Source organism: Melospiza georgiana, chromosome 18 (genome assembly GCF_028018845.1).
Source record: "Melospiza georgiana isolate bMelGeo1 chromosome 18, bMelGeo1.pri, whole genome shotgun sequence".
Taxonomy (NCBI): domain Eukaryota; kingdom Metazoa; phylum Chordata; class Aves; order Passeriformes; family Passerellidae; genus Melospiza; species Melospiza georgiana.
Window position 1 is genome coordinate 6,905,519 of NC_080447.1, and position 24,440 is coordinate 6,929,958.

The 24,440-nt window shown below is 40.1% G+C and overlaps 1 protein-coding gene across 4 annotated transcripts; it reads left to right on the top strand.

Annotated features, from left to right (window-relative positions):
- Nucleotides 1-477: 477 nt before the first annotated feature.
- On the top strand, nucleotides 478-23,208 carry GOLGA3 (golgin A3). 4 transcript variants are annotated; one of them, XM_058036925.1, is made up of 24 exons: nucleotides 478-553; nucleotides 2,247-2,598; nucleotides 5,401-5,682; nucleotides 6,550-6,662; nucleotides 7,135-7,826; nucleotides 9,014-9,125; nucleotides 9,529-9,835; nucleotides 10,431-10,633; nucleotides 10,726-10,863; nucleotides 11,814-11,975; nucleotides 12,743-13,111; nucleotides 13,447-13,524; nucleotides 14,495-14,758; nucleotides 15,243-15,337; nucleotides 15,489-15,705; nucleotides 16,279-16,422; nucleotides 17,110-17,307; nucleotides 17,785-17,901; nucleotides 18,118-18,257; nucleotides 19,015-19,147; nucleotides 19,331-19,453; nucleotides 19,828-19,992; nucleotides 20,206-20,366; nucleotides 20,816-23,208. In XM_058036925.1, the coding sequence occupies exons 2-24, from the start codon at nucleotides 2,469-2,471 to the stop codon at nucleotides 21,021-21,023; spliced, it is 4,551 nt and encodes a 1,516-aa protein (XP_057892908.1). In that variant the 5' UTR covers nucleotides 478-553; nucleotides 2,247-2,468; the 3' UTR covers nucleotides 21,024-23,208. The 4 variants fall into 4 exon arrangements, with proteins under 4 accessions (XP_057892908.1, XP_057892910.1, XP_057892911.1 ...); XM_058036927.1 differs by having other exon boundaries at nucleotides 5,401-5,559; XM_058036926.1 differs by lacking the exon at nucleotides 478-553 and adding an exon at nucleotides 937-1,102.
- Nucleotides 23,209-24,440: the final 1,232 nt, after the last annotated feature.

The window sequence follows — 24,440 nt, forward strand, 5'->3', positions numbered from 1 at the left end:
AGGCAACGCTAATACAGGAACAGGAATGATGCAGATACACAAGGCTGCGAGGGGCAGCCACCTTCACAAAGAAATTTTAATTTTTAATTTATGCACAACTTAATTTTAATTTACGCACGTCGGCGCCGGCCCCAGGGTCCCGACGGAGGAGCCGGTCACTCCTCCGCCCCTCAGAGAGCCGGGGCACGGTCCGGGGCGGGCACGGAGGCGGCCGGGCCCGAGAGCCGCTCCCCTCCGTGCCTCCCTCCCCTCCGTGCGCTGCCGGAAGGGTCCGGCTGGAAAAGCCGCCGCTTCTCCACGGGCCCGGCGGCCCCGCCGCCGCCTCGGAGCTCCCGGGCCGAGGCCGGGACTGTGCCCGGCGGGGCCGCGGCCGGCGGCGCTCGGGGGCAGAGCCGTGGGGCCCGCGCGGGGCCGCGCTCGGCAGCGGCGGCAGCGGCGGCAGCGCCGGGCCGGTGGCGGAGCCAGAACCGCGCTGCACCGCCCCGCCCGCCCCTTCCCGGCGCAGGCAGCGCCACGTCTCGGGCAGGAGCCGGCGCCGGGCGGGCGGCCTCAGGTCTGCGGGGGCTGGCCGGGATGGGGGGCGGCTCGGGGTGGGGGCGCGGGGGCCGCTTCAGGCCGCGGGGCGCTCGGGGCTGCCCGAGGAACCGGGGAACCGCCCGGTCCGGCTCGGCTCGGCTCGGCTCGGCTCGGCTCCGTGGGCTGCGGCCCCGGGCCTCCCGATGCTTCTGCTGGCGCCCAGGGACGTGCCCGGCCCAGAGACCCCGCGGCCGTGTCTGCCGGTGCCTCCCGCTCTGTGACCGGCACCCGTTGTCGTCCTGACTGTTCGTGTTTTAAGCAAAATCGGTGACTTTGATACAGCTCTTTCCATATGGGCTTATTTATTGCTGTGTTCCCGTGGCGTGCCTACATTTGTGTGTGTGTGTGTGTGTGTCTGCTTATGCGAAACACAGGGATACAAAAGGACTCGGAGGCCGGAATGCTCTTCCATTTAATGCTGGGAATGGGTTGTGCAGAGGAAAGCCATTCTTCATCACCTTGATCATTTAAACGCGTTTTATGACAAGGACAACAAACCATCTCTTGTTGGCTGGATTTTGACAAGGTGTGAGAGCCAAAATCTTGCTTGCCTTTTGTCTGTAATTACTCTTGGTAACCTGTCACATAACGTCTATTTGCTGTACAGTGGCAGTTCTAGGAGTTTTACTGAAAGCTTTACTATACTGAAAATCTTTTAAAATTAGTAACAAATCACAGTGACGGTATTAAGTTTTTTTTTGTTTGGTGGAGGTTTCCCGTTTGCAAAGGTGCTGCAGGTTTCTGGCTCCTCCACAGCTCCCTTCTGTAAGGATCACCTACATAACCATGTTTTCCTGTGTGTCCTGAGCTGTTTGCTGCCTCAGTGACATTTTGGAGGCGATGGTGGTGTTGCAGGGTGACCAGGGCACTGTGGCACAGTAGCAGTTACACAAGTGCTCCCTGGAGATATGGAAGGAATGTTGTTCAAAATGTTTGTATTTATGTAAAAATGCAGTCAAAATATTCCTGATTTGACATTCTCCAAAACCACACCCCCCCACCCCAGAGGTTAGATTAGGTATTCATAAGTTAGATCCGAATACCTGAAGAATCATTTGGAAATTCCATAAACTGTGTTTGGAAATAATTTTCTTGGCTGGTCACAGGAGAAGGCAATGTTTAGCTGCAGTCTAGGCCGTGTTCTGACTGCCAGCTTGTGCTGTAATGAGTAGTTCAGAGTCTGTACAGTGATTCATACCTGTTATTCTGCAGTCAAGTAAACAGTAATGATGTAATTTAATTTTTAAAATGTTTAATCTGAATTCCATACTTCATTTTAACAAAAGATATTGAAACTCATTCCTTTAAATTAAATATATGGTATGTTTCCATATATATATACTGTAATTTACTGGGGACAATACTACTCTGTTACTGGCTTTGTTCTTAAAGCAGAGGCCAAAGAGATCTTTCCATTAAAAGGGACAATGATTCTAAGTCAGCTGTCTTGCTAAATATCTGTTGCATCCTTCTGCAGTGTATCAGTGCTACTAAAACAGTGAACATAAACAGATCACTTTTTCTCCCCAGATCTGGATACTTGGTTGTATTTCATTGTCTCTGTTGTTACTGCATGTCCTGCTTCTGTCTGTGGGCACTACTTTATTTTTAACTCATCTTTTCAGAGCTCCAGTAAATGTTTGTAAATTCACTACAAATTTTGTTTCTAGAGGATGCAGCTCCTTGGTGATTGCGACTTTGGCTGTGAGCTGTTTCCATGATGTGGAGTTAGAGCTGCCTGCTGCACACCACCAGCTCTACAGCTCACAACTGTGCTCTTGTGGGACACCTTGATGCTGCTCTTGCTGATGGAGAGAAACAGGACTTGGTAGTTCACTTGGTGGCAAATTGTTGAGAAGAAGAACTTTCCAGGGATCTGGATAATTTTTACCATGGACTCCTCATCTGTTCAGCAGGATGTTCACTTGGAGAGCAGGAGCAGTAATGGGGCTCCCAGCAGCCCTGAAGAACTTTCAGATTGTAAACCCAAGTCACAGCTACTTACTACAGATGAAATTAACAGTAAGTTATTTAATATGCACCAAATAATTTCCTGGTTTATCCAGGCATTTATATAATCATCTGTGTTATTGTTCAGGTTAAGGTTTTTCTTGGGGTCAGGAATTTTTTGTACAGCAGTTTTAAGCAAGTTTGGTGAAGTCTATAGCTCTCTGTGCATGTAAAACTGTTGTTTTTTTTGCTGTAGAACTTGTTATTTTGAAAGCAAAATGAAACTATTAACTTAAATACTATCAGCTGTCAGGTGAGTATTTGTTGTTCAGGGTGTCGGTCTTCAGATAATGTTTCCAAGAGTGTATACCTGGAACTCTCTAGAACAGTCAGTTCTGAAATTACTGTTCCAGAGTAAATTGTGACTGGAATACTTTATTTTGGCAGAAGAACTCTTCCTAATAAATTAAATCACTTAGGCAAAACCCAAAATGTCTGGCTCTGCTTCCCTTTAGGAAAGAGAGATTCCGGCTTGTACTCTCCAGTTTATCTCAAAGTAACTTCTATATGCAGACAAGCTCTATAATAAAATAATCATGCAGCTGTTTATGAGAAACTATTTAGAGTCCACTATCTGAGTAGATTATAGAATCAGACTTGAGTTGAAAGGGAGCTGTGCAGGTTATCTAGTCCAACCTGCTGCACTGAGCACACCTGGTTCTGGAGAAGGATCAGGTTGCTCAGGCCCTATTGAATTCTGAAAGTGTCTGCAGAGGGAGGTTCATCAGGCTCCCTACCCTTCCAGTATTTAACAGCTTTCATTGTGAAAGTATTTTCCCTGCACTGAATTGAAATCTCCATGTTTTCCTGGCAGGAGTCCGAGGATATGTTGGTGTTTAAGGATGTGGGGGTGGCTGGGTGGAGAGGTGTGTACATTGTGGCTGCCTGGATACACCAAACCACAGTGGTTCCTTGTGTAAAAGGTGGTGACGTGGTGAGGTTGGGGCCTTCTGGCACCACAGGTTTGTCACCCTGTCACAGACAGCAGAGAGGAGGCCCTGACACTTTATTTGCTTTTCTTACTCTGCTTGTTATCAGAGTGGCAGAGTGTGATGATTCATTCATCTTTTCTGAAGCTGGAGATCACACGTTCCTGTTATCTCCTGTGCTGGACAATCAAATTGTGACTTACAATTAGATAGTGTGTCTTTCTACTGTTTTTATTCTAATTGCATCTCCTTGCCCATTGTTCTAAAAAGACTGCAGCTGTAATGACACTACTGCCTTTAAATTACTTTAGTTCAAGGAGTGTTTAGATACTGAGTGTCTCCTGGCCTCAGGAAGTCACCAGGAAACCATTCCTCCAGAATTTTGCTCCAGCATCCCTTCGGTATATGTATACCACTCACTGCTGGGAAGAAAGAATGTGAATAAAGTATAAAGCTGATGCAGTTTCTGGGATGGGCAGAAACAGTATTTCTGAATGTATGAGCTGTTTTCTTATTTTTCATTCTTGTGGCTATTCTTAGCATTGACACCTATTTCAAATTCAGTTTTGCCAATATCTAGTTTTGAAATGTTAGTCATTAAAAAGCAGTCTTTCTCTGTGTCCTCCTTTACATCCTTGTTGAACTCACCCCTTCCATCATGTCTGCAACTGTTTTTGTGACAACATGGTGATCTAAATCAGAGAAGTGATTGAGGCTAAATGGCCTGAAATGTTGTCTGCATGACAAATAAGATTCTCAAAAGTATTTTATTCAAATCTTAGAGCTGATGGGTTTTGGCAGCCTAAGTCTGAAAACTTTATATTTCTACCCAAATTCAGTTTCCTCATTCAGTTTCCTCTATGCTGGTTCACACTGAGCTGGCTTGAGGGAAGATGCACTGCAGGGGTAGGAACTTGATTTTAGCACTTGCAAATACTTTGTGATCATAAATGTTAAATATTTTCCACCATCTTTAGGAAAAAAAAAACTAAACTAAATCTTGCATATTATTCCAGTGAGTTGCAGTTACTTCAGTGATAACATGGTATGGGAATCAACAGAAAGGTAGTGGCTGTTTCAGTGCTCTGTTCATTTGAGATATATAATAATTAATTTAAAGTTAGATACATGGGTTTTTTGCGAGAGCAGGTTCATAAATGTTAGTAGTTCCCAGCCAAGTGAAATAGAAATGAGAAATCCAGAGTATAAACCTGTGAAATGTTTATCTGGTTTTGAATATGCATTTTTTCCTGCTGGAAAAGAAAAATACTAGTAAGTGGGCATAAAATTGGTGTTCAAGTGATTCTTTAATTGCATTCTAATTGGTAGGTTTATTATTTTGATACATATGATCTTTTCTACTGTGCTTTTGATGACGATATCCTATTTGAAAAAAATGTCAGCTCAGTTTAAAATTGAGAAACTGCTTGAGCCAGGCTGGAAATGGGGATGGTGGATGCTTTCTCCCCAGTGCCCAGCTGCACATCAAAGAGCTGAATCATTCAGCACAGGCCTGCAGCTGCTGAGGCTTACTTGTAGTAGATTGTGCCTCAGAGTTCCTTACATTCAGTGTTTCATGCTTCTAAACCTAACAAGATTTAAAAACCTCTGTGAAGTTTTAAAGATATGTTTTATGATGACTTTTGAGGTCCTGCTTGAGGGCAACATAGTAAAGCAAATGAAAAGTTTGCTTATTCTGATCTTGTAAAGTAAAGAATCACAAATCCTCTATGAAATGTCTCCTGCCAGTTGCTGTCAGTAGCAGTTTCTGTATTCATACAATGTAAAGGCAGTAGTGCTGGCATTGTGTTTGGGTGGAGCTGTGAAGATGAATTAAGTGGCTTGAAGTTGTAGCTCAGTAAAACTGTAAAACTTTCTTTTCCAGCTACCAGTAATAACATCAATGAAGTGCCAAATGAAGAGGGAAGTCTGGAGATAAACAGCAAAGTGGATGCCTGCCAGAATGGGCCAGAGTCACTCTGCCTTGACTCTCCTGGGTCTTTTGATCCTACCAGCAGTGAGCAGGGTGAAGAGTCATCCCCAGGTGTGACTGGTTTCCATGACAGCCTAAGGAAGTCTCAGGGAACTAGTGCTGAGGGCATAGCTCTTAGAAAAGAAGCTTTGCAGTCTCTCAAACTAAGTCTTCCCATGCAAGAAACTGAATTGTGTAAGCATCTGTTTATGGTGGTGCCCCTGCTTTCTCTTGCTGCATAAAGCTTTTTACTCTGAGCCTGGCTCTGGACTTCTGTAACATCATTTAAGCTTGAACTAAACTTCATTTTTGCAGTAAACTTTTACTCAGAACTGCAACTCATTTTCTTTCAGTAAACCACCTTCTGCTACAGCTAAGGCACTGCCTTACCATTAAAAACTGGCTCTTCACTGGAGGGGAATTCACGCTTTCTGGGGCTGAAGCTATTCTAATCTTCTTGATTTGTAGGAGTAACAGGTGACACTAAAAAAAAAAGAACAGCAGAACCAAGTGATTTTAAGCTAATAAAAAAAGGAAAGGAGAGAAGAGCAATGAAGGGGGGGAGAAGGGAAAGCCTTTATATAAAGGTGTCTAAAAGTCTTACTACAGGAAAGGTTTAATGTGAGTTAAGGTTTAATGTGAGTTAATAAAAGGTAAGAAAATATATCTAGGGAACCATTTTCCACTACTTGTAGGGAATGAGTGGACTGTGTAGGTCTTGCTTAGTTTTATAATTTTAGTACTGTCAGAAATGCAGGACAAGTGAGATTAAGTGACAGCAATAATTTTTGTCTTGCTGTATAATCTCTTGTCAACTCCTCCATCTGTGGAGGAACTAGAGCATTTGCAAACTGAGCAGTGGAAGTCCACAGGCTTTATCAGTGCTTACACAAGGATGTATTTGAAGAGGGTCATTTGAGGTGCATGTCAGTGGGCTTTCCTTTTGTTCCTTGCTTAAGCATGAAGCATGTTGCTGATGGTAGAAGGGGCTTTCACCTTTTGCATCCCTTTTACCTGTGTTGGAGTTTTCTGTTTGACTGTGAAGATGCCTTTCCCTTACAGGCTCAGGAGAGTCTTCACTGCCACTGGAAAATGAAGAACAAATCAGACTTCAGGCAAGAAGGCGTCTGGAAGAGCAGCTCAAACAATACCGAGTGAAGAGACACCAAGAGAGAGTGAGTACCACACAACACATCTTCTAGATTGTGTTTTGTTGAGAAGCTTGAAAACTTTACCATTTTTGTTCCCTAAATTAAAATATTCAGTAGTTTTCTCAAATGAGAGAAAGCATTTTTGTCTTCTGGACAGGCAAAATGTGGTTCTGTTACCTCATCAGTAATGTACCAATTTGTGCTACTTAAAATAGGGGAGGAAAAAACAGACACCAAACTTAAAGCAACCTGAATGTTCAATTTTGCCTATATTTTTCAGTTACTTTTGGAGTCTCACATGAACATTTTCAACATCTATATACTGAAGCTTGATAGGGTTGGTTGCTGGTGTAATTCATCTTGTTTATGAAAGGACATACGTTTAATATCAGTGTAAAAGTAGAGCTTTATATCTTAAGTTACAGCAAAATAAGTCTTTGATGCTATTTCAGAGTTAAGATTCTGGAATTTATTGTTGTCTCTTTGCTTCTTTTAGTCAAGTCAGTCTACATCCAAAACCCGTCCCTCCAGCACCCTGGATCCCGAGCTGATGTTGAATCCAGAAATCCTGCCAAGAGCCAGCACTGTAGCAATGACTAAAGAATATTCCTTTCTGCGGACCAGTGTCCCCAGGGGGCCAAAGCTGGGTAGCCTGGGACTTCCAGCATCCTCAAAAGAAAAAAGAAGCTCAAAATCCAAGGCCAGCAAGATCCGCTCCTTGGCTGACTACAGAACTGAAGATTCAGATGCTCGAAATGCTGCTGGGAATTCTGTGGCTACTGACTTACCTGGGGGGGCTGTGATGCAAAGCAGAAGCGGCCCAACATCAGTTGTGTCTGAGATCAGTCTGCCCTCTGACGTGGATGATCGAGTGGAGAATTCCTCCTTGGCAGGAGACAGCATTTCAGAGATTGATGGCAGTGAAGTGGGAATGAGGCTGGATGGAAATGAGAGTGACAGCTCTACCTACAGCAGTGTGTCAGGGAAAGGGCTCTATAGCAGTTTGCAGAATGCAGAAGGCAAACAGGACACTCCATATACAATAAATGGCCAGAAGATACATCCTGAAGCCATGGGGCAATTTCCTTCCCTCAGTGAGGTGCTGCAGGCTGCAGCAGTGGAGCACCAGGCCCAAGAGCAAGAAGTTAATGGGGAGGTTCGGAGCAGGAGAGACAGTATTTCTAGCAGGTAAGGATATCTATTGTTAATGATATTTTCTTGGAATAGCCTATTACTTTTCTCTCCTACTCACTTTAGATTCAGTTTTAACTTACATTGTTATTGAGTCTGTTAGTAGCTTACAAATTCTAAAAGAATCTGAGAGGTCTCTTCACTTGAGTACCTATTTACTAAGTATATCTTGGAGAAAGATATTTTTGCCCTGGCTGTGTTAAATGTACTGCAAGCAGTTGTTTCTGTCTGTATGGAAGGACTTCATTCACTGAATCACTCACAAGGCTTTGTCTATAAAGTCTGAATGTACAGACTTGTCTGTCTCAATGATATTTAGTATTGTCTTTTTCCTCATCTGTGCATGTACCTTTCAGACCTCACATAGTTAAGGGATGCCAAGAGTCTTGTCCTAGATATCTTATCCTCTTCAGCCCTTTGGGAATGAGATTTAGTTTCTCAAGCTTATGTGTAAATGACAGGTATTAAACTGAGTCAGAAAGCAAATGCAGAACTGGTGAAGCCCTTAACAATGTGTGCTTTTTATCAGTTGTCTGCAGATGCATATTTTATATGTCCTACTTTTGAAATTACTTCCCCCTACTTTATTGGAATAAAGTGTCATGCCCAAATATGTTGAGGTGTACAGTCAGTTGTTGATGATTATTCTGGCTTAGATTTCTTTCTTATGGTAATGAGAAAAGATCTTTTTCTCCAGATGCCTTGGCTGTACAGCAAGGAATCAGCATAAGGAATCCCTTATGCCGAATACCTGTTATTCCTTCTTTTGCAGCAGCTGATGGCATTTCTCAGGCACATTAAAGCAGATAGTTATGAGAATAATTGTGAAGGTTTTGTGATCCCATCATGTCCAGTTGTCTACTTAAAATGGGATCTGTAAATACAGGATATGATGAAGTCAATGATTGCAGTTCTGAAAAATAACAAATACATGGTGCCACACTAGATTCTAGTTGCTGCAAGTACAGGTAACTAAAGTATAAAACCTTAGCATGAATATAATTTTTTCTTTTTATCAGAGGTTGTTACACTGTGTTCTGGGTCTGTCATAAACCAGAAAAAATGTCCGACAGTCTAAGCCACACAGATTCTGAGTACCTCTTAATTTCAGAGTCACTTTTCTTCAACTAGACAAGTGTTGTATTCCAACCCTGTAACTGTGCTTGTGCTGTCTCTGTCTCCAGTGTTTCCATGGAAAGCTCCATTGCAGGGACTCATGACGAGATGCTGCAGGTTATGAAGGAGAAGATGAGACTTGAAGGGCAACTAGAAGCACTCTCACTAGAAGCTAATCAGGTAGAAAATGAGTTTGGAATTCTGTATTCAGTAAATAATCAAAATAAGATTTTAATTAATTTTCAAGAACCTCTTGCTCATTACTTGTGGAATTGTGTTTTGTAAAAACATTGTTGAATGAGGTACTTTACAAGAATGCCGTGGTGGGCTGACCCTGGCTGGATGCGAGGCGTCCATCAAAGCTGCTCAGTCCCTCTCCTCAGCTGGCCAGGGAAGAGCAGAAATAACAATGAAAGGCTCAGGGGTTGAGATGAGGACAGAGAGAGATGGGGAGTCTCAGTTCCAGAGCATGGAGCACCTCCTTTGGTCTTATCAAAGCCACTTTGCTGGGCATCTTTTTTAGTCAGCCACTAATATATTTTCTCATGAGACTCCTGCATTTTGGTTTTCTGGACACATTCAGGCTCTCAAAGAGAAGACTGAGCTACAAGCCCAACTTGCAGCTTTGAACATGAAGCTTCAGGCACAGATGGAGCACAGCCAAAGCAGCCAGCAGAAGCAGGAATCCCTGAGCTCAGAAGTGGCCACATTAAAGCAGTCTTGCTGGGATCTGGAACGAGCAATGGCTGACCTGCAAAATGCCTTGGAAGCAAAGAATGCCAGCTTGGCTTCTTCAAACAATGATTTGCAGTTAGCAGAGGAGCAGTACCAGAGACTCCTGCAGAAGGTTGAAGATATGCAAAAAAATGTTCTCACCAGAGACAGTACAGGTGGGATGATGGAAATGTCAGTCTTTAAAATCTGTTGTTCCATAAATCATTTTATTTCAACTTGATTCTGAAGTCCAAGAAGAAGAAGAAATTTAAACTTGTGTTTATTTGATATCATACTAATAAAATAGTCTCAAGTTGAAGATGTTTGGATTTGATTTTGTGTCACAGAAGTGTCACAGTTTGCAAGCTGCCACTGCCAGCCTGGAGAGGGAGGCATAAATATTTAGTCCAGACAGTGGCCTAGTTGTTTTTTTGGAAAATTGTACAAATGCAGATTTGTAATGATGACTCTATGTGCCAGGACACCTACTTCCTGATGTTTAGTTAGTTCATATTTTCTGCCTCTAAGGAACTGTGAATGCTCACAGAAGTGATTCATTTAGTTTAATTTTATTCTTATGACCTGCTACTTTAGATCGTAGCACTTTGGCAGGAAAAACCAATCTTTCTATAATTAGCCATATGTGCTTTTGTTCAACAATTAAAGAAAAATAGATAAAATTACAAATACAGTAATAATCCTTGAAAAAGTGTGCATAAAAATAGCACAATGGGGTGTGTTAGTCCAAGCTCTTTATTTTTGTTTTTCTAGTTCATGACCTGCGCCAGCAGTTGGCTTCCCTGCAGACCCAGCTCCAGAAGGTGCAGCTGGAAAGGACCACACTGACCAACAAGCTGAAGGCATCTGAAACAGAAATCACATCTCTCCAGAATGTGAGGCAGTGGTACCAGCAGCAGCTGGTCCTGGCACAGGAGGCCCGTGTCAGGCTGCAGAGTGAGATGGCCAATATACAGGTTTGTGATTTATTGCACATGGGAGAACTGAGAATGTCTTTTTTGTCAGTTTTATCCACAGGACAAAACTGATTTTTTTTTCCTTCTTTTAGGCTGGGCAAATGACTCAAGCAGGGATGTTGGAACATCTCAAACTAGAGAATGTGGCCCTGTCTCAGCAGCTGACTGAAACCCAGCACAGGTCCATTAAAGAAAAGGAACGAATTGCAGCACAACTACAAAATATTGAGGTATGGTTGTAAAGGGTTTTCATGAGTTAGGGTCTGTCCACGTTGTGTATTTATGTTTTACAAAATCAAGATTATTCTGGCAAAGTAGTATAGAATTCTTATGAATTGGTTCAAATCCTGCATTATAAAAGCAGTAAATATGTGAGAGCAAATAAATTTTCATAGCATTATGAACAATTAGAGGGAAGAAGGTCATACATTTCCCATTCAAAGGTTATACTTGCATTTTCACTTCTGGTATTTGTTTTAATTGAACTTTGAAGGCAAATGTAAATGTTGTCCTTTGCCCATCGATGAACTTGTTCAAGAGGAAACTTAATTGGAAATTAATCTAAATCAGTAATGTGCTTTTTAAATGTGTGAAATTGCTCACTAATCAGGTTTGTCCTTCCTTCCCTCCAGTAAGAAAAGTTGGGTAAAATCTGAAGTGCAGTACAGTCACTTCCAAAGCTCTTAGAGCCTTAAAATCCCCTGATTTTCAGTGACATTTCTGCTTCTGAGTCTCAAAGGAGAGTAAAGCAGCAGGTTTGTGGAAGCACCCATCTGCAGTGTTACTGATAGCTTGTGTAAATGACAGGGCTGTTTCCTGAGTAGCTACAGCATCCAAGGAGTCCCTTCTGGTTTAGAATTTTCCCAGACAGCTTAATTTTAATAAAGATTCTTTTTCTTCATGTCTTGCTCATCAGCTGAGAAAGGACAAGGTGTTATTTAATAGGTATTTAGATTGTGACAAGTATGCAAAACATTCACTGTTATTCTAAGGTGTTTTAAGTATAGGAATGAGTGACTTCAGTAAAGGCATACAGTGTGTAAGGCAGACATCAGAATTATGTTTGTGTTTTTCCTCTACAAATTTTCTTGATAATTTACTTTTCTCTTTTCCTATTTTTTCCCCACTCCTTCCCCTCCATTGAAACTGTTGAAGTTGATTCCATGCTTTTTCTATGCAGGCTGACATGTTAGATCAGGAAGCTGCCTTCATGCAGATCCAGGAGGCCAAAACCATGGTGGAAGAAGACTTGCAGAGAAAACTGGAGGAGTTTGAGGATGAGAAAGAACAGCTTCAGAAAATGGCTGATTCTGCAGCAACATTGGAGCAAGAATTGGAACAGGTAGACTGTTCTTAATCAACTGCCCAGGAATTCCAAGGGAAATACTGGTTTGGCAGAAAAAGCAATAGTAAATAGATACTGACCTCTAAACTTCTTTTTGAAACCTGAAAGATTGCTGCAAAAACGAAGTGCATACGAAAGTCATTCTGTTCCTGGTGAAAAGGCCTTTTTTCCAACCATGTCAGTAATAATACTTTTTAAAAATTTTATAACTACTGTCTTGCCAGACGCTGGGTTTTTTTTAGTGAATTCAGTATGTGATTATTCTAAGTATAGACAAGAACCACAGATCCATGTTCAAAGTTGTCAGGCAGTGAGGATATCATTACATACTTTTACAGAGCCTTGCTTTAATCTTGTAACCTTATGCAGGCACCATGTCAAGGGCTGCAGTGACATGAAGTATGTGATAGCTCAGTACATATTCCATGTCATGATATGGTATTATTAATAATGCTGAATTTACCTGAATTTGCTGTGGACACATTTTTCAAGTAAAACTTTTGAATACAATGAATATTATGAATATTTTAGGTTTGTCATTCTGGTCATTGCTTAGCCTGTAAGGTAACAGATGCTGCTCAAGGCAGTCAATACAATTAACAGAGCAAATACAAGTGGCCTCAGAAAGTTAAAAATATTTTCACCTTCTGCTGTTTTCTCCTACAGGCTGAAATATTAATTATAATACTTGATTTTTATTAGAGTGCTTTTGCAAAGATAACTTTTGTTTTGTACTAATTTAATTTTAAAATATTTCCTGTCAGGTCAAGTTGACTTTGCATCAGCGAGATCTGCAGCTTGAATCCTTGCAGCAAGAACACCTTGACCTGATGAAGCAATTGACTCTAGCCCAGGAGACCCTGCACACCAAAGAGCAGTCCCTGGATGACCTGCAAACACAGTATGATGAACTAAAGGCCAGGCTAGAAGAGCTCCAGAGTGATGCTGCTTCTAAGGATGACACAATCCAGTATTTGCAGAATGAGAAGATTGTGTTGGAGGTGGCTCTGCAGGCAGCAAAAGCAAGTAAAGAGCAACTTGATGAAGGGGCAACACGCCTTGAAGAAGGTACAGAGGTAACATCAGAAATCTTGGAGCAGCTGAAGCAGGAAATGGCAGTCAAGGCAAGCCAGGTAATGATCTTTCTGAAATCTTACCAGGTTTTAAACACAATAATTTGGAGTACAGGTCACAGTTTGGGTAGTAATTTTGTAGTGTGCTCTTTTCTGTGGCATTGTGGGCCAAACATCTTTCCTATGCAGTAATTTGGTTCACAGTGTGGTGACCTCGTGAGTGTATTTCTGTACAAACTGTTGTGTTATCTAACCACTGAGATGCTTAGTCAGGAACAGGATCCTTGTTAGATTAGCCAATTGTTACAAATCAGACAGATGAGCTCACCAAATAAATCAGGTATAATATCACATTTGGCACATAAAGCAATGTTTGCTTTTTGCCCCTCTGGCAGGTGGAAAATCTGCAACAAGAAAATGCCAGCCTCAAAAAACAGCTTCAAAAAGTGAAGGAACAGTTCCTGAAGGAGAAGGTAAGTAAAACCAAAGACATTTCAAATACATAAACCCAAGGAGTACCCTCTTTTTTACAGCGAAGGCATGTACTTCTCTGAAGGTTTTGAGGATATTTACATCTATATTTTGTATCACAGAACTTTGTGACATTAAAATACAGAAAATGTATAACTTTCAGTTGATTTTCTGACTGTAACTAATGTGAAAGCTGATCCACCAACAAATGCATGTTTTGATAGGGCTTTGGCCTTTGCCAAGTGATGCACCATAGAGAATGTCTTTGATTTGTTGATTAGATTTGCTTTTGCAAAAGCACTCATGTAAATCTTCAAGTGTTGTCATTTCCTTGCAGCTTTGAAAAATAATAGTTGCTTCATTATTGCCGTAATTAGATGGTAAATAAGTGCTTTACTGGAAATTTTATTCTGAATTTACACAGTTTTGAAACAGTAATTTGAAATGGATATGTCATTAGTGTTGCACATATATGTGTCTTATTTATAAGGTGACACCATTAATTTGCTGCTTGATTGCTTATTAACCTAATGTCAAAGTTTGTTTTAGCTTGTTATATTTAAGTTTGGGAAGGCTGTTTAAACTGTCAGTCATAGTTAAACCCTCTTCTCATGGCAAAAGTTACTAATTATGTGCGTAGGATGGTTAATTTTTGACAATTAGTTTGGTTTTTAAAAGTGGCACATAATGCAGTTTCCATAAAGAATGTGAAGAAGAGTATCCCTTACTGCAGAGAACATTAAAGTGTTTCATTTAATAAACTGCTAATATGAGCTGTTATTTGATATCTGAGCTTGCATAAAAGCCTTTGAACCAGAGTAAATATCATAGAGAAGCTGGTGCTGGTTTGTATGACACCCTTACCCCCTCAAACTAAAAGAATATCAGTAAATACTTTCTAGTAAGCTAATAAAAAATTTTGCAAAGCTGAAACAGAGGTGACATTGTCCTCTTGAAACTCTTGTGTGCAAGGTGATGGTGGAAGCTTACCGAAGAGATGCCAGCTCCAAGGACCAGCTCATCAGTGAGCTGAAAGCGACAAAGAAGCGGCTGGACTCGGAGCTGAAGGAGATAAAAAAGGAGCTGCTGAAAATCCAAATTGAGAAACAGTCACTCCAATCTGAGCATTCAAAACTACAGAAGGAAGTATCTCAGGTTCACCAGCAGATGGTGGAACTAGAAAATCACCTCCAGTCAGTGCAGAAAGAACGAGATGATATGGAAACACGCCTGCAGGTATGGAAGGTGTAAGGCTTTGGAGAGTGTTACATCCAGGATACACTGCTGTTTCTGGTAACTTTGTTAAGAAACAGAATGACCACCTGCAAGTTAATGTTCTTGGTTATATATTTAAAATAGTCTAGACATTTCAACATATACCTACCAAAATTCTGTAAATGCATGACTGCTTACTAACATCTCATGTTAGTGTGGAGAAGCCCTACAGGAGTGGTAGAAGACTGATGTGGAAGCACTTTCCTACAGTGAACTCCATCTGAGAACAAGGTCCAAACACTCTTATGTGTTAACAGTGGTGGCCTCAAAGGAAAGAGTTAAAGAGAAAATAAAAGGGAAAGAGAATATGGAGGACTGGAGAGCAATTTATATTTAGAAATGGAAATAATTTTGAAATTTCATGATTTTTTTTTTTATAATCAAACATCACAGCAAACATGCTTTTGTTCTTACACTCATGGGTCTTCTTTTCCTTGCTGTTAAGTCTTTGCAGTTCGATAAGGAACAAATGGAATCTCTTGCTGAGGCAAATCAGGCATTAAAACAACAAGTAGAACAAATGCAAGAAGAAGCAAAAAAGTAAGTGTTCTTCTAGCACAGACAAAAGAACTACAGCATCTGGTTTTCATATTTGGCTTTCAGATGTTGGGTTTTGTTGGGTCATGTGAAAAATTAATCTTGTCAAGGAGCTTTTGTTTTTACCTGATCTTTTCTTTTCCTTTCACACCAGGGCCATTACAGAGCAGAAACAGAAAATGAAGCGTCTCGGGTCAGACCTGACAAGTGCTCAGAAAGAGATGAAAGCAAAACACAAAGCCTACGAGAATGCAGTCAGCATTCTCAGTCGGAGGCTGCAGGAATCTCTTACTGCAAAGGAATCTGCTGAGGCAGAGCTGAGCAAACTAAAAGCACAAATTACTGATGGTGGGAATGACCAGATTGCTCAGGTATGCAGATGTCCTTTGACACTGTACAAAGACAGAGCTATAAGTCTTGAAATCCTATTTCACCCTGAAGTGATGAAAATATTTGGAAAGTAAAGCTAGATAAGAGCATGGTGTCAGGGTTCTGAGCACTGAGAACTTCTTTAACTATGATTTGGCAAGCTAGATTTACTGATTAAAATTTTATTGTTGGCTGGTTTTTTGGTGGAATTGTTTAATTTTTTTTAAGGGTTGGTATCTAAAAGTTTTCCAGGATTCTAGCTCTTACTGTTTTTTTCTCATTGACAGCTAAAAGTTTTTCAAGGTAGCCATAGCTTGTTTATATATGTTAGGCCTGCAACAAGAAAATTAATTTACTAAGGAAAGCTCCAATTTCATGAACCAATGGAGCAAGATATCAAGTACACCTACAGCAGTAGCTGGATGCAGGGGTGGAAAAGTCTGACCAAGACCTTTAAATTAAACACTAGCACCTTGTTTCATATTTTCTAGAGAAGCAGGTTTTTAACCAAAGCAGAAGTGATTCCTGAAGATGGGTGATGCATCACTAATCATGTGTGACCCTCTTGTCTTTAGGAGAAGATCCAAGCTCTGAAGACAGAACTGCGAGCTCTGAGCAGCAGTAAGTTGATGCTGGAAAAAGAGTTGCAAGAAGTGATTTCACTGACCAGCCAGGAGCTTGAAGAATACAGAGAGAAAGTGCTGGAACTTGAAGATGAGGTGATTGCTTGAATTTGCTTGGTAGATGGGCACATGACAGTAAAAAGTGCCTGCGAGACAGGGAAAAATTGTACCAAAATTTTGTTCCAGTGGTGGAGAAAATCAGAATCATGGATAGGAAACATCATGTCAGTGGTACTTGCAAATTTTGTTGCCTTGTGCTGGTTCTTTGTGGTTTCATGAGTCATTGTCCTATAGGGAAAGAGGATGAGAGAGAAGAGTGGTTCCTGTATTAGATACCAGCTGTGTCTGGTCATGAGACAGTGAGGATACATAAACCATTAGTGAACTGCTGGGAGTCATGGATCCCCAGTGATGCTGGTGATGGTGTTCAGTTGTAGAGTGGCACAAAAAAATTATATATATCAACTACTCTGGATATGCATCTGAACAGTACTCCTGGATTCTTCTTTCTAGCAAGCATTTTAGTCTTCCAACAGAAAAAAATACCAAAGTGAACTTATTTTTTAATGTTCATTTAAAAAAGAAAAAAAGAAATGAAAAAAGAAATCCCACTCTGGAAAAACAAGATGCTTAATGAGTTTAAAAAAGAAAAAAAGAAATGAAAAAAGAAATCCCACTCTGGAAAAACAAGATGCTTAATGAGTTTAACTTACAAGTTTTTTGGATAGTAGCGTGAAGCTGTTTGGTTATGTTTGTTTGATTTGTGTTTTTCTTTGACTATAGCTTCAGGAATCTAGAGGCTTCAGGAAGAAGATAAAACGTTTAGAAGAAATGAATAAGAAGTTGGCCCTTGAACTGGAGCATGAACGTGGAAAACTTACAGGTCTCAGCCAGTCCAACGCTGCTTTGAGGGAACACAACAATATCCTTGAAACAGCATTAGCAAAAAGAGAGGCAGACTTGGTACAATTGAATCTACAGGTATTTCACTTTTTTATGTAATAACTTCAGAAGGGAATTGGCTCATATGAGACAAAGCTGGTGCATTTTCTCCAACTCTGGGTCCCCTGTGTGTTGTGTAACAGCATCAATATGGGGGTTGAACAAGAGATCAGAAGTGGGACTTGGCACTAAACAGAGTTTTCTTTAGAAAAAAAATTAATAAAATTGCACTACAATATTTGCAATAGTGAAAGCATAGTTATTTGGAACATACCAAATCCATATGTGTTACATATGGATTCATTGAGGTAAATAATTTTTATTCCAATACATTCATGTGGGCATAGGCAATGTGCTACCATTTAACCATTGTAAGGTTGAAGGTACCATGTGGAAAGAGTAATCAGTGAACAGCAGAGAGTTGTTCTGCAATCCCTGCATTGGCTTGTGTTTATATTTCCTCTACTTCCAATGAGCCCACACAAAGCAGGCATTTGTTTTTGTGATGTGTTACAGGTTCAGGCAGTCCTAAAGCGGAAAGAGGAAGAGGATCAGCAAATGCAACAACTTATTCAAGCTTTACAGGCTTCCCTAGAGAAGGAAAAGTTAAAAGTTAAAGAGCTTCAGAAGCAGGTAATGGCTCATCTTTTTATTTACTTATGATGCGATTTAAAGGTATTTAAAAAGTATATTGAAGTGAAATCTATGTTTTGTAACATCCTACTTCCTGCAGGGGGTCTGTCAGGATGGCCAGTGGCTGAAAGACCAGTTGATGTCTCCTCTGTTGTGTCCTTTTTTATTCACCTGAGAGAAAAAACAAAGTAAATCTGCATCTTGTTGTCCTGTTAGGAAGCAGCAGCCAAAGCGGACGCAGCCCACAACCGGCGACACCACCGCGCAGCGATGCTGGAGCTCAGCGAGATCAAGAAGGAGCTCCACGCCAAAGAGCTGCTGGTCCAGGCCCTGCAGGCTGAGGTGGACAAGCTGCAGTAAGTAAATGTCTCAAAAAGAACAATAATTAAAACAAATCCTCTCAAAAAGCCATACATCAGTGAATTTTTGGGTTTGCCCCTTTGGAGTGGATTATGTTGAATGTTCCTCAGCAGAACCTGACCATGGATGCTTGTTTGGACTCTGAGCAAATATCTGCATTTTTCTCTCTTTATAATTCTGGTACACTGTTTTTAGGCTTCACTATTTGCTTTTTTTTCTACTTTCACCACACACTTCTACTATTTCACATGGCTAGTAAGGATTAACATTTTATATATATCCTATTATTCTTCTCTTTTACATCCCTGAGGAACTACATAGAGAATTAATTTGATTATTGACTATGTTCCACAATGTATTAAAATTCAGTTTGCTCCTATATAAATTTTTTTCTTAATTATAGGAAACTATCAGACCTACATGAAAATAGATATTAGCTTAAGTCTGTTCCTCCAGAAACAAAGCAAAATTGCTGACAGGGTTTTAGTTTTGTGGGGGGTTTTTTTCTGCATAATCATTTGTTTGTAATTGGACTTTTACTGGTGCACAAGAATTAATACATATCTTTCATAAAATCTTCTTGTGATTTAACTCTTGCTCTATGAATGTGTTGGCAAAGCCCTCAGTGAAAGCTGTGATTAGCCAGGTTCCATGCACAGTTGTGTCATTTATAGTTAACTGGCTAACCCAGTGAAGTTCTTGTTTTAAAGAACAGATTGAGTAACTGCTGTGTCTGTTAATCTTGCTGTGCAGGGTAGAGGATGAAAAACATTCCCAGGAGGTGTCTCAGTTCCAGCAAGAGCTGGCAGAAGCCACATCTCAGCTCCAAGTTCTGCAGAAAAACCTGGATGACAAACTTAGTGAACAGCCTCTAATAAGCCAAGAGGTAAAAAGTGAACACTTACTGTGTGTACCTGTATTTCTGTTCCATTGTATGACTTTGGCTTTAATTCAGCATATTTAATAGTTTTGCTAGGTTTTCTTAAGAATGTTTTCATGAGATATAAGAATATATTTGGGATTTTGTGGTTGATAATTCCAGTTATGTATTTTCTTTTTCCCCTGGTAGGTGGAAGACTTGAAGTGGGAAGTGGAACGAAAAGAAAGAGAAATTGAAACACTTAAGCAGCAGCTGGACATGACTGAACAGCGCAGCCACAAGGAGTTAGAAGGGATACAAGTTGTCTTGCAGGTATTTAATCAGCCAATTCTGATGGCTGGAAATTTTGATTGCTGTAGTGGGATATTTAAAACTATATTTTTATTTTTAAAAGCATACTTAGACTTTTTTCTGAATTTTTATTTTGACTGTGCTGTTACCTTTGTAGTTCTTCAACCTCTATGCCATTAAAATAGACTACTGACTTTCTTTTAACCCAACCTCTGATTTTCTACCATTTGCCAAATCTGGCAAATTTGTTTCAAACAGCAAACAGTTCCATACAGTATTGTATATTGTTTTTTTTTCTTCTAGTTTCCTCTGGAAACTGAAAAGTTTATAAAAACATTAGTTGGCTGGAATTTTTATGCTGTTTCTCACATCACATTGATTCTCCTCCCATTTAGAACCTCAAGACTGAGTTGGAGATGGTGAGGGAAGACCTGTCAGCAACTCAGAAGGATAAGTTTATGCTGCAGGCTAAAATGACTGAACTGAAGAACAGCATGAAGTCACTGCTGCAGCAAAACCAACAGCTGAAGTTGGACCTGAAGCATGGCAAGATGAAGAAGGTATTTAAATAGAAAGAACAATTTTTGTGAAGTAGAGATGCTTTTTGTGTCCCTGCTAGTGCTCTTAAACAACCTAACATGAATGTGCCTGTGATTCCTGCTCCTTAGTGCAGATGTGCACCAGTAGTGTGATGTGGGGCTCTTTCTAGGTGGGAAAAATTATATTGATGAATTAAATTGTGTTGCTGACTCCTTTTTTTTTCCTTTAACCAGAGGAAAGAACTGAAAGGCGAGAATAACTCTTCCAATCCAGTGACTCCAGTCAAGATTCCTGATTGTCCAGTGCCTGCTGCCTTGCTGGAGGAACTGCTGAAACCAACAGCTGTGAGCAAGGAGCCTCTGAAGAACCTGAACAGCTGTCTCCGGCAGCTAAAGTATGGCCTGTTGTTTTAAACCATAGTAAGGAATCTTAAAAATGTTTTCAGGAAACCAGCTGCCAGCATGAGGAAAAAAGGATTTGTAAAATTAATTATTTATTGGGACTATATTTAGGACAGTAGGATGTTCTGCCTTTGTGAGTGCTTACTTATATGGTCACTGCCATAGTGAAAGAAGACTTTACAATAAACTAAACAAAATATCCATCCTGAATTGTACACAGCAGAAAAAAATCAAAACCAGCTATTAATATTTTTTAATCAAGCACATGGTATTTGTTTTGTTCTTAAACTTCTTGTAGATTTCTCTCTCTTGTATACAGCTATATCTTAAGTAGTCTTGGAGTAGGTATCAAAAATCAGAAAAGTAATTTTTTGGTCTTGCATTTAGCAGTCAGTTTTCTGCTTGCTAATTTTGGCTTTTTTTGTTCTCAATAAATCCAAAGGCAAGAAATGGACAGCCTTCAGCGGCAGATGGAGGAACACACCATTACAGTACATGAATCAATGTCTTCATGGACTCAGATTGAGGGCAAGTTAATGGACCTTACTTCTACAAGTCCTACAAGTGCATCAGACCAGCAGGAGACTCCTACTGCAGATGAAAAGAAGGAGAATTGTAGTGTTAGTGACAAGGAAGCTTTGACACTATAACCTCTTTATCAGTTGTCTTTCTTCCTATTGCTTTAAGTATATAAACAAATCTTTATAAAAATTATTTATTTCATTTTTTTAAATGGTGTTCAGAGTTGTGCTTTTGCCTGTAGAAGCAAAGGGCACCAATTTAGAATCTGATGGAATAGTAAATGCAGAATGTGCTATTCTAAGGGTTTGTTTGAAACAGTTCTGTCACGTTGGGTACTGCCAAGTGGTGAATCTAGCTCATTTGAGGGTTTAGTAAGAGATTGAGATGAAGATTTAAAATGAGGTCAAGAGGAGCATCTGGTTTCAAGTATGTAATTGTTCAATCTGGGTGAGTTTGTTAAGGAATTACTGTTAATTATGTAACATCTAGGTTTTCTTGTTTGGTTTTCTTTTTTCATTTGTGGGAGTAGGATGTATTTTTTCCCTCATCTTGGATAGTAGCCAAACTACAGTGAAAAACAAGTTCTCATGTTCAGCCATTAGCAGTGGTTGAGAACTGGACATGCTGAGTATTCTCCTGTCCCTCCTATAACCTCTTATTTTTGAAATGCAGATTATAGACATCTGTATTTGAAGGAAAATAAGTTATTGTAAGCCATTTCCAGTTTTGAAGATGACCTCTGACCTATAGCAGAAGAAACAAGGCTGTTAAGACAAGCAGTGCAGAGCATTGGTATCTTTGGCAGATTTGCCTGGCACGTTTGCTGATGTTTTTCTCTTACAGTCACAGGCCAGTAGTGAGCTTTGCTTCACTGCACAAATACTTTGCACCTTTTTATTTCAAGTTTTGAAGTAGACACCAAGTTAAAAGTATGTGTGTAAAATATATATATATATATATATATATACATAAGAAAAAAAATCATAATTTTCTGATTTTGAATATCTGGTTTAATATGCTTATATACTGTAAGTTAAGGCTACAATGAGGGGTTTTGTTACTGTCATTGTTTTAATGTTATGTTTAAGTTTGCTCTTCTTTGACATACTGTACAAGTGGCTTAGGGAAATCAGCCCCTAAAGCCAGAGCTTTTAGAAATGTAATTATTTTTACTTTAAAAGACATAATGCCTATAAAATTGTTATTTTTAATAGCTTTATCTTCTCCCACACGCTCCCTCTACTTTTTGCACCCTCTATTCCAAGGTGTCCAGGGTGAATGGAAGTGTTGGTATTGTGGCAGTCCCTCTGCAGAGCACCTTGACTAAGTTATTTTTAAAGCAGCTCACTTAAGTTTCCTTCCTTTGGTCCCATTGCTCCATGTGGCTCATGGTGCAGTGACAAGCCAGCCCTCTCCTCACTCTAAAATTCAGTGTTAGGGTATTTGGAAGATTTAGTGGTTACTTATGTACTAGAATGTTTTTGTCCTTAAAACAAGTCAGTTATATCCATTGTAGTTTGATGTTCACACAAAAAAAAATCTATTAAGTACAAGTAGATTCAAAGGCTGGGAAAAAAAATTCTAGTTCATGTATTTTTCCGAAGAGGCTGTTGCTGTTTCTGGGTTTGGTTGTTGCAGAGGAGGGGGAAGGATATTGCATTTTGTTTAGCAGTAAGGTGAAAAAAAAATAACCAAACAAAACTCCCAAACCCACCTATATTTATCCAAAGTCTGATTTCTCGCAGCTACCACTTCAAGCTCTAGTCCAGTTGAACACTTTGCACTATAAATGTTTTTACTGAATTATTTCATGCCCTGCAGCTACTGGATTTTAACTTAGATTTTACTGGGATCAAAGTCAAGTGATGCTGACAGTCAAGGTTTTGCAACTGGTAAAGGAAGAAATGCATTGATGTGGTATTAGATGCCCATCAGATGGATTTACCAAACAATTCAAAATCAAAAGCTTTACAAACTAGCTTAAGACATGTCTGCACACTGCTGCAGTCTGCTTTGTAGAGTAAATGGTACTGACTATCTTGCTGTTGTCATGTTCTTGAAGTTGCCTGTATATTAAGCTCAAAGAAGAAAAAACCAAACCACAGTATTGTTAAAGAAATAAAAATAAACTGTAATGAATAATATATTCAGTACAAGAAAACTACCAAATGTCCAGGATTTAAAATAATACTTGTGCAGCGTTAATGTTGCTGTTCACTTTATTAAATACATTGCCTACAGTTCAGAATCCACTGTGTTCTGTTAGTTCAGCAGTGGTTGTATGGATAAAGGTTTTATCTGGTATCAAAGAAGCCAGAATTTTTAGAAACTTTCCTAGTTGTTCTGAATGTCAGCTCTCCTCTTTGTATCCATTCTGCCTCCTGCTGCAGTTTCTCACTAGCTCCTGAAGACATCTGAGCTTGCACAATCTGCCTTAGATGTGTTTTTCCCTTTCCAAGATGAGGGAGCTCTTGTGGATTAGATTCTGCATTGGCCCAGCTGCTGCTGGCAGTACCTGGACACTGGGCATTGTCCTGTTATATTCACCATGTGCTTTTTCTACAAACACCATGTCATTTACTTAAATGAAGGACAGGGAGACTTCAGAGGGTCTAAATCTGGTGAGGTACTAAGTGAAGTTACAGAAGTCACTGGGAGGTCTTCTAAAGGAGATGCAGTGTGTGATAAAGGCAAGGCCATTTTTTGAAGCTCATCAGCTATGTTTTAATGACCCAGAGAAATAGTTGCTGCTTTATTAAAAAGCCTCACCCTGAGGCTGGCCATGCTCAGTCTGCAAAGCTTCAGGTCTCTGCTGTCTAGGCAATAAAATAACTTAGCTGTAGGAATGAAAATTGTCTCCCCTCTGCCTGTCACAGCACTGCCAAATAATCAGGAGAATCTGAAGACTAATCTCTTAAAATTTTATTTTGCTTTCTCAAGCACTGCAATAGAATGTATTTTCTGTGTTTCTTTAGTGGATGCTGTGTACTAAACCAAATCTAGTTAATGAAGGAGAAATGTCACTGCAATGTGAGAATGTTCCCCAGTGCTGAAAGCTGGTAAATGGTGCAGCATTATTTTTTCAGATGCTGTTGAGTTTTTGAGGGCTCTTGAATAACTGTGCATTTGAAAAAAATCACAACGAAGACCAGCAAAAACCCTACAAAAGAGTAAAATGTTACTGAGTCTCTGGCATTGCTGAATATTGCATAATGCTCCATTCTGTTGTCTTCCAGATTTCTTGGAAATATTTGTGCACTGTATTGGGATCAGCTGAGCCCCCTATCCACTCATGCAGCAGGAGGATCTGATCCCATAGTGTTTATTCAGGCAATATCCTAGCAGAAATCTATGGGATTTTCACATGTGTAAAGTAATATCCAGGATGAACATTCTACTGTTCATATTGTCATGGATTATATTTTCCTCCTTAGGGGAGAGAACTGCAGTGGCACAGCTATTTTAGTGTCAGCTGTGACAACATCAGAGGTGTGCTGGGGACAGGTGGTATTACCAATATAAATTTACCTTAAGGATGACAAATT

Excerpts from the sequence above, each read along its gene's own strand:
- GOLGA3 (XM_058036925.1), top strand. The coding sequence starts at position 2,469 with ATGGACTCCTCATCTGTTCAGCAGGATGTTCACTTGGAGAGCAGGAGC. Across the intron at positions 14,759-15,242 it reads ATATGGAAACACGCCTGCAG|TCTTTGCAGTTCGATAAGGA; the intron begins GTATGGAAGGTG and ends CTTGCTGTTAAG. Across the intron at positions 18,258-19,014 it reads GCTGAGGTGGACAAGCTGCA|GGTAGAGGATGAAAAACATT; the intron begins GTAAGTAAATGT and ends CTTGCTGTGCAG.